At 48.9% G+C, this 10,031-nt stretch overlaps 2 protein-coding genes across 2 annotated transcripts; one reads left to right on the top strand and one right to left on the bottom strand.

Moving 5' to 3' along the window:
- Positions 1 to 2,359: 2,359 nt before the first annotated feature.
- Positions 2,360 to 7,124, bottom strand: BDW43DRAFT_323906 (uncharacterized protein; the record flags this gene model as incomplete). The annotated part of the gene is made up of 5 exons (XM_032049837.1): positions 2,360 to 3,190; positions 3,270 to 3,691; positions 4,248 to 4,251; positions 4,658 to 4,933; positions 4,992 to 7,124. The coding sequence occupies 5 exons, from the start codon at positions 7,122 to 7,124 to the stop codon at positions 2,927 to 2,929; spliced, it is 3,099 nt and encodes a 1,032-aa protein (XP_031894269.1). The 3' UTR covers positions 2,360 to 2,926.
- Positions 7,125 to 8,529: 1,405 nt separating this feature from the next.
- Positions 8,530 to 9,846, top strand: BDW43DRAFT_316858 (uncharacterized protein; the record flags this gene model as incomplete). Its single annotated transcript, XM_032048402.1, has 1 exon — positions 8,530 to 9,846. One exon carries the CDS (start codon positions 8,530 to 8,532, stop codon positions 9,844 to 9,846), a length of 1,317 nt encoding a protein of 438 aa, XP_031894268.1.
- Between the last annotated feature and the right edge of the window lie 185 nt (positions 9,847 to 10,031).

Genomic DNA, 10,031 nt, shown 5'->3' with positions numbered 1-10,031 from the left:
AAAAAGAAAAAAAAAGAACAAAAAAGAACAAAAAGAAAAAAAAAGGACAAAAAGGGAAAAAAAGGACAAAAAGGGAAAAACGAACCCTTTTCGTAGCATCGCACAACCGACCTTCCTTGTGTATTGCCGCTCGTCACGTCGGCAAATATGAAACGGACCCTTCGTTGAAACCAGTACTATCTAGGCAGGATTTGCCGACATACTCTTCCACCGACGGGGACGGAAAAGAGTATTAGTACTACCATAATGTTTCAGTGGAGCAAGTCTTTGCATCGGATGTCCCATCGCCCTGGCTCATGCTCTATAGGGGTTAATCTTATGAACATGGCATCTGACAGCCGTTATGATCCCTGGTTAGGCATAGTACACGATCTATACCGCCGGTGAAAAGTGAGACAATGACCTTTCCTCTCTCCCTCTCTTTGTTCATGTGGTTGCTTTTACGAGCAGCGTGCATTCGGATCGCCCTTGATGATCTACAGGTCAAATCACGAACGAAAGGACCATCAACTTTGGGGACAACCTAGGCAACCACGTAGAGGGATGTGGATAGATTGATTGATTAACCATGATCCATCGATGTGATTCAGTTTCGACGTTCCAACGCACGGGATGGAAGGGGGTTTGACCCGCCGAGGGCAAGGAAAAAAGCAAATCGGCATAACTGGGGAGCCATCCGTTCCTGATCGACATCGAGGGTCTTTGACAGCTTCTCTCTCTTTCGTCGAGGAAACCCACACATCAAAGTTTCTTGCCGGGGACCACTCCTGCTGGCAGGGGGCAAATAGGCATAAGCCTCGTATTCATCGTACACGCTATTATGTATACGGAAAAAAGAAAGGAAATGAGAGGAATCCACACCTATCATACCTCGTGCAATTCTTCTTATTATTCACCCACATGCCTCTTTCCGGGTAGATGAAAGTTCTTGCTGGTGGGACACGATAACATCACTCTGTTTGTCGCTCTTCTTGTGTTTGGTTTTATTATTATTATCATTCTTTTTTAAAGGGGAAAAAAAAAAGCCACGTCCGGTCTCGTAAAAGATTCCTATTCAGGGCTCAAGACGACGAATTGGATCCAAGTGGGACAATATCTTCACAAACCCGCCATAAAACAAACAGCACCTCCAGTTGGTGGCGTGGTGAGTAAAATGCCATGAATTGCTAACCACGGATGGGGAACGGGGTCCATATGGCCAACAAGGAGGCAATTGCTCCTGTGGGTAGAGCCGCTGTCCCGTCATAACAAAAATTGGCCACCGTGGGTAATGAGCACCAGTTCCAGTAGGTGGTGGGAAACCCCAACAACTACCACTCACCGTCCTCTGAGCACCAGACTAAGCACTTGAGTATCTGCTGTCTGGCCTATAGTGGCTCTCCAGATGGGGAGCAGGGATCCATCATCCACATGGGAGAAACGAATTGCTCGGGGACCATTCGAGGTCCGTGAGCGATGGACCTACTAGAAGTCTGGGACGTGCATACCTCATTTTCTATGCAACGCTGAAGTGATACCGTACTTCTGCTCCGCTCTGTGGTCTTGGAAAAGGCCCACAGGCGTGGATTGCAGCCCTCCCCAAACTTTAAGTGTCTACCTTACTGTATGCACCGGCACGTCTGACCGGCTTCAAGACACTCTCATCCCGGTTTGCCTCGATCCACGGATTAGTGTGCAGGTAACTACGCGGCCGGCGGTTTCAGAAACAAGATTCTCGCTGGCTCTAACCCTCAGCACAGCTTGAAACGTGATTCGACCGGATACAAACTGAGGATGTGCCGGTCAGAGACTCGTTATAATTAACCACGAAGAAACAGAGAAGAGACAAGGAAGGAGAGGGGGAAAAAAGGGGACAACTTGGTCAATTCTCAAACCATCATCCGTGTGACGATCTCCATGGCCCCCATATCACGAATTCGGTGGCGTGCAGCAGACGCAGGAATAGAAGCGATACATTCCGACGGTGGCATGAAACTGACGCTGAATTAGATTGGTATTAATTTCTGTTCCCCCCATCTCCGTCGTATCTGAGGGGATGCCGAGACAGGCGTCTAACCCACTAGGAGGACAACAGCCAAATCATCGTCCACTTAGTGTTTGCCTACTACATAAAGCAGATCCTCATAGGATGCGCTCTGCCTTAGCCTCGATGCAAGTCAACCGTTGGAGCCGTATCATAGGCCCAAGCACCCCCCCAGCCTGATCCTTAATTGCCTCGGGCTGAGTGGCGGAGTCTCTTAAATTGTCCAGTCCCATCGACTAGTATGATGATTGATTTCTGGTTGGGTGGTATGCTAAAAAGGACTAGATCGCTCTTTGAGACGAGTCAGAGTCAGCCAGAAGTAGTTCGGACTAGCCTAGCAGTGTAAAGAAAGTTATCAACACGCTGAGAGTAAGGAAATTCCCCATTGTATGATGATTAGGGCATAGGGTCCAGTGGACATATTCTTCCCAGATAGGGTATAATGCGATCTGCAAGTATTTCACGACGATGAAGTCTTAAAAAGGTCATCATCATGCACAAGGCGAGTTACACGGGGTTTAAGCCGCCGCACAGCCGGACAGATCTTCAACTCCGACCTGTAACTTGGAGTGCGAGAGTTTACGAACATGCATGCGGAGTTCGACTGGTCACCTCCACCGGAAAAGTCTACGAGTCAAGTCCATTCGGATTTTCTTTGGGGTTAAAAGCTTAAAACATCATACGGCGTTCACCTGAAATATCCCTTCATTAGTACACACGTATACACACACAAAACACAAATGAAACAGTAACCGTACCGCCACAAATCCATGCTGTCATTCCATGCTTTGTTCCGAGGGAAATAAAAAGGGCTAGAAAGAAGAAAAAATTGACAAAGAAATGATGTTCGTGACTAGGCATCTTGGGCCAGACCGCTATTTTTGTCTCCTTTGGTAAACCCCATCACGCATTCGTCGAGCCTCGTTTCCTTTCCTTTCTTATCTCATCGATCGTAAGCTGTATCCCTTCAATTACAACCCCCCATTCAATTGCGTGAACCTTCTCCTCAAAGCGTTCTAGGTTTTCGTCCTCTCCCTTAACGAATGGAATCTCTCGCACAAGAATAGGGGTGCCCATATCGACCTCCGAGATCACTTTGTGGATCATCACCCCTGTCTTGTCAATCTTGCCTTCTAACCAGGCGGCATGAGCACGCTCAATCGCATGCTGCAAGGGTTTACATGTTAGCCATGCCATCCCACCACACAATAGGATGATACTACAGAGGGAAGAAAGGAGAACATACAGCCCCATTGAACGCCCCCGGCAACGCAGGGTGAAGGTTAATGATTGTGACCTTAGCCGCCTCCAATGGCTCTAAGAACTTCGGGGACAGCACGTGCATGAAGCCCAAACAAGCTACCAGGTCCGGACTGTCGGCCAGGACCAACCGCGCCAACTCCGCATCATATTCTTCCCGAGCCGCCTGAATACCCTCAGGCGTCGCGGGGTGTTGTTTCTTATATTTCACGAGGTTGTGGTAATGTGTAGGAATGTTCGCACGTCGAGCACGTTCGAGCCCGAAGGCGTCTTTGCGGTTTGCTAGGACTCGGACGATGTTCACCGGAAGTTGCCCCGCGATGGTCCTGTCGATCACTGCCTGGAGATTTGAGCCATTGCCCGATATGAGGACAGTGAGTCGAATCGGGGCATCCATGCTTGCGAAGACTGAATGAATATAATGGGGATCAATCAGGGAAATCGAGGATAGAAATTAGGCGGGGGAGTTGTTGACTGAAGCGCCGATAGCGGGCAAATTTCCCGCAGGCCTAATTCTGCCAGACTCAATTGATCTAAGCAATTAAGAATGTTGTAAGATTTCTGGACAATGGGCAACGGGGGGGTAATACAAGCAATGGAAAACAGCCCACCTCAGGGATACCGGAGGAAGATAAGCTTGTTCGCTGTTCTCAAGGAACGATAGATTGATAAATAGAGTGCGGCATGGTATGGTGGGGTTGAGGGGAACCAGGTGGGCTGAGTCAGCGCGTGTATGATAAAAAAAAGCAGGGATGGTATGCGGGGCAATTATCGTTACAATACAGATAATAGAACCATCAATCAAGTCATACAACACTGCCTAATAGGAGATTTCAATGCTTCATATATTTCACATGAAAAGGCACAGAAGAGCCATGTGAGGACAGTCAGATGATTAAGCCAGTGCGCTAGGGCTAAATTGTGTAATGAGACAATTCAGCGCCATTCTATCCGTTTGTCTCACCATCCTACCTATATCAATAATCTCGGAGCCCAATATCAACAACCAAAATGATGGTGATTTAATAAAGGAGACGATAGGAAGGGAAGCAAGAAATTAAAAAAAGAGATGCTGCAATGGATATCCTTGGTGAAAACAAGTAAACAGGTTCGTTAGGCTATGAAATGCGCGCGCTTCATGCTAATCTTTAAGTTTAGACAAAAGGAAAAAGGCGGAGTGTCTTCAAATAGGGACATGTGTAAGATAATTAAGCAGCAGCGGTGGTCGGTATATTTGGAGTGCGATCTGCATTTGCTGTCTCGGCTACGCCTTGGCCTCGGCATAGAGGGCAAGAGTTGCGACCAGTTGTCAACCACTGTATAATGAGTTAGTATATACAAATCCAAAACATGAGGATAATTGCATCAACGAACCTGATCTATGCAATCTCGGTGGAACACATGGCTGCACTTGGCCAGTTGCCGAAGCTCTTCAGCGGCTTCGTAGTCGCTAAGACAGATCAAGCATCGATCTCCGTCGGGAATTTGAATGGCGCCAGCGCCATCCAAGCCTTCCGCAACAAGGGAGCCACCGTATTCCACAAGGCGATACACCCCACCAGCTGATGTGAGGTCCTCCTGAGTGGCAACTGGGGGCTTCGCTGGACCAAGAAGAGACGATAGTAGAATCATGTCTTCGTAAGTTGGGTTCTGAGAATAAGGTTAGATCAGTTATCCATAGACGAAGAGGGGAACAGGTCATTCTTACATCAGTAAAGAGGCTTGGTGTCGCAAAGGCAGGGTGGTTTTCGGAGAGGTTTGTGCCCACGACATAGATCAACCAACTTCTACCTGCAGGGGATGGGGCGTTGTCCGGCTCGACAACACCGTTCCGCCTTACTGCACCAGCGCCTAGATCCCGATTACGGACATACTCGGAATCACTACGACGTCGCTGGCGAGATGTGGTGAATGGAATGCCACTATCGGTGGGTTCAACTGTAGGCTGCATAGTCCGGCTCTCATTCAGTTGTGGCAAAGTGCTTGGGGACATGACGGATGCAGAAGACGGTCTTCGGCTCGGAGTTGAAGCACCTGACGACACAGCTGACAGCCCAGGGTCAGCTGGCGTCGATGGCGGAGGATGGGGGCCTGGAGGGCTTTCCGAGATGATAGAAGGAAGAGATGAGAGTGGTCCACGACTCCCAGTATCGGACAGTCTCCGTGACGGACTCTGGTGTCCCTGTTGCAGTGAAGCATCTTCATTACTGGTGAGTGGGCCCCCAGTTTGATACCGACTAGGTGGGAATCTCGGTCGTCCTTCGGCACGCGATGTAAGATTAGGACCGTTGTCGGAATTGCGTGGGAGGTTTTCTGGCGACAAGAATGGTAGACGGAGAAGGGTATCCAAGCCAGTGCCTGCATTCTGCTGCTCACTGCCGGGGCCGTTGCCAGATGGAACTGACCTGACTCCTACTACTACTAGAGTAACAGTACGCCCTTCAGGTCCATCCGAGGTGTTCTCCACATCCATGCCATCTGAACCTGGCTCCGAAGTGTTCGACGCTGTTGCGGATCGATTCGAGGTTCCTGAAGGTCTAGTATTATCTGAATTTGCAAACCGGAACACCCGTAAGAAGTTAACCGGAGTTGGTGCTCCATTATCTGCAGGTGGAGTTTGGCCATCGGCTGTTGTCTGGGCTGATGTTGCGTGTTGTAAACTTTGTATGAAGTTCTCTAACGAGTTGTCGAGGCCTTCATTACCGAGGGCTTGGATGTTAGGCATCACAGGGCCTGTTGTGCCGGAAAGTTGGGCTGCAATAGCAGCAGCTGCCAATTGAAGAACACGCGAGAGCGGTGTCTGTTCCTCACGTCGCAAAACCCTGGATGGACGTGCCCGTAAGAGATTCGGAAAGTGTCGCAAACCAGATGGACTCTGTGCAGATTGCGAAGACATGGGGGAGGTGGGTCGGGTGGTTCCTACGGCAGGTTCCACAGAATCAAGCTCGTGAGGTTCATCGAAGTCCATACGGCTGGCCATTGTCCCGGACTCCGGGGAAAATGCACCTGAAATATCTCCATGTATTGGCCCCATAGACGAGTGGCGTACATCTTCAATATTTTGATCAGAGAAGTTTGAAGATGGTTGGCCGAACATCTGCGTAATCGGACCTGACAGTGAATTTCTAACACGATGTAGTCGAGCACTTCGACGCCAAGAGCTTCGACTTGTCTCTGGTGAATGTTCTGAAGCAGGGTCGAAAAAAGTAGGGGAGTGGGATGGATCCGAGATCAGTCCAGGATCACTGCGCGGAATGAAGTAGGGCCCACGAGCTGAGCGCCGTCTAGTGATGCCCCTTGAGCTAAGCGAGCTAAAAGGACTGAAGCGGTTGCTGCTATGAGCGACTTCTGACCTTGGTATAGACCTCGATACGATCCCGTGCCGATGAGCGTGACCCTCGGCAGGCGTTTCTTCTTCGCTGCTGAGGAGACCACGAATAACCGAATTTGGTAAGATCCTAGACCCGAGCCTTGACATCGTAGATTGTCTTCTCGCCGCCATACGGGCAAATATCGCAGACCGATACTCCCGCTGGGTTGGTTCATGTTGTGGTCCATTTTCTTCTTGAATGCTTCCCATATGTCCAATTCCTGTTGGTTGCTCCTCGGTCGACGGGTTCGCCGGTCGCCACGTCTCCCACTCCGAGTTTGTTTGATTTGATAGGAAATCCTGGTTGTCGCCAGTATTGAACTCCGCCCCTGATTGAGGTGGGAACACCCCGTTTTGCTCTAAACTTTGATCGTTATTCATGGCTTCATCCCTGTTACGATGACGACGGTAGAAAGATGATAGATTCGAAAGACTATCGTGGCGCTGATGTGTAGAAGAGGATTGTCCCATAGTAACAGAATGAGTGATCAGGACGTGGCGCTGGGAGTTATAAACCGCCTATTGCCATCGACATGTGATGACTAAAGAGACACATTTAATATTAGTAATACGAACAATACCACATTCACTGCCGGGGAAAGAACATCCTCGAAACAATCACGGTGCAGGGGTTAGGCGATAAGAAGAGGGAAGGAGGCATTGTTGTTATTAAAAGCAGCATGTTGGCGGCACCCTCGGCAACATCACTGTGGAAGTTCCGGATCTACCTGAACTACAGCAAAGTACCGGCGCCAAAACAGAATAATGACAATGGTAATGATTCAACAAGCCACATACCATTGGACGGATTAAAAAGACATGAGAAAATGTGCGTCGGTCTAAGTTCAAATGAAAAGACGGTCGATATACAGTTCAGGGCAGGTTATGGGAAATCAGGCGTTGGGAAATCGGGCAGTAGGGGTTAAACTCTCAGAACGGTAGGTATGGTGTGGTGGTCGGCGGCAACTTCCAAGCCAAGGGCAGGAGCCAAGTGGTGGTAGACCCGATGCTGGAACCAAACTGAGGGCGGAAATGAAGAAGACGATAATGGGGGGAAGATGGTGAGGATGATGACGAAGATAGATAACGATGGTCTTCCTTTGCTTACCTTAAGCCGCGTCGGGACTAGTCATGCCGCCCATGACTCTCTCTTAGGCTGAGGGATTGGCATTCAACGCAACGGGAGTGTGATGTGCTTGTCATGGACATACCGCTTACTTGAATCGATTCATTCTGCCTACCGGAATGCACCTTTCACGTCACTGGAGGTTAAACTTAAATAGGAAGACTAGTCCCCTTTGGGGGATTCGGCCTTCTGACGACTCGGACTCCGACTTGCTCATCCATGTCCATGATGACCATGATCATGATCATTCTAGGGCGTTTTATATGAGCGGTCAAAGCGCATACTACCTTCCGCAGAAATTCTGGAACTTTGAAACGAATACGAAGTTTCAATGGATTGCCCCAGACGGGGCGGCTTCTCACTTGTCCTAAAAGTATGGCTGGTTAACCAGTAGCATCGCATTTAAAATTAGACACTGCCAAAAATGTGCCTGTAGGTATCGAGGTTAGAAGTACTACTTGCATCTAACCGTGGAATTCTGCCTTAAACTACTTGGCCGCCTTCCTGATTAGGTCAGTCGTCGAAAACGGTCACAGTGGAACCCGAGTTGCCTTGATACCTGAGGATCCCATATCTCAAACTCTTTCTATGAAGATGATACGCGTCTAGAAGAGAAAGACATAAACAAAGCAAATAAAATCAAGAGCAACGAGGGGTGTGGTTACAATATATGACTACGTTAGCTATCTCCATGGCTAGTGGCTTACAAACTTGGGGCTAGATTACTCTCTTCTTAATCGCTGAGACTTTATGGCATCTGTTCCGTCAGCCTCTGTCTTCTCATTGCCAATTCCATCATGGCAGCAACCCCAGAGTGCGCGCGTTGCCCGGTGTGAATCAAGGAAGCGTAAAAAGGACTATGATGACTGGGGCAATGAAGATGACGTGATTGAAGGTGAAACAACTGATGCTGGGTCAGAATTTGCACCTTCTGCACCATCAGTAATCTTGTCGCCGGAAGAGGCCCACCAATATCGCATCGCCGGCCTCTCTTTTGACAAAGAGCTACCAGGCGGTCAATTTCCACACGCTCCTGTCAAACACGAGGCTGCTAGCAGCCAAAGGAAGAATGATATTCTTAAAGGACTATCATCGTTGACGCCTCCGATATACCCACCACAGTCTGCGGCTTACCAAGGTAATGCTCGACTGCAGCATCTCGCTGTCCTCTCCGCTATCTTGCATCGTTGTCTTCTTAATGGCGACTACATACGTGCTGGGAGAGCGTGGGGATTAATCCTTCGTGAGGAGTTCCATGGAACACCAATCGATGTGCGTACTGATAATAGATGGGGTATTGGTGCTGAAATATTGCTCCGCCGAGGCCGTCAGCTTTCTGACACCGCATCGGAGGAAGCCGGAGATGAACCAAAAACGGAGTCCTCCAAGCTTTGTTTTACGAGAAAAGGGTTCGAAGATGCCAAAGAATACTATGAGAGACTCATCATCCAATACCCATTCCGGAAGGTTGCCCCGGATTTTACTAGTTCATTACACTTTTATCCAGCAATGTTTGGGCTTTGGGTTTATGTTGCGCAGGAGGAGAGCAAGGCGGCACGGCAAGATATCTGGAATCGTCGTGAAGCTGCGTCCAGGGAAGGCTCGGAGGATGAGGATGCAGCATTCAATTCAGAAAGTCACGATGACTCGAGACAGAAAACACAGACTCTCGTTGCAGAAGTAAGGGCTACCGAGCTAGGTGAAGCACAGAAAATTGCGGCAAGAATGGATGAAGTTCTTGTTTCTCCACCTTATTCGGATTCTCCCGAGTTACTAGAACTCAGAGGCATGATTTCCCTCTGGATTGGTGACCTGTTCGTGTCCTGCTTGACCCAACAAGAGAAATATATCGACGAAATCGATGACAGTGGCCTAGACCCTGCGGAAGTGTTTCAAGGCTCGATCCAAACAAGGCGAGAGCAAAGACTTGCAGCCGAGAAGAAACAAGCCGAGGTTGACAAGGCTAAAGAATTTGGAAAAGCGAAACAGCGTAGCAAAGGGATGGCTTCCACGCTTGCGAATCTACACATTGGCGACAATGTTCGCTCGACGGATCCTGATCATTAGTGTATGGCCGACAGTCATTCTCACCCAGGAAATGTTTCCTCGTGAAATATGAATCTTTTGAATGATCCCAGCCAAGATGTAGATAAGCAACGCATGAACCTGCATATTGAAATAATAGCTAGCTCTATTCTAAAAACGTCGAGACGTAGGCTCTATGGTCTAGACAATGCCGGAAAAGACCTTGA

The sequence above is a fragment of the Aspergillus alliaceus genome (genome assembly GCF_009176365.1).
Source record: "Aspergillus alliaceus strain CBS 536.65 unplaced genomic scaffold BDW43scaffold_86, whole genome shotgun sequence".
Lineage (NCBI taxonomy): Eukaryota > Fungi > Ascomycota > Eurotiomycetes > Eurotiales > Aspergillaceae > Aspergillus > Aspergillus alliaceus.
This window is presented reverse-complemented; position numbering and strand designations above follow the sequence as displayed.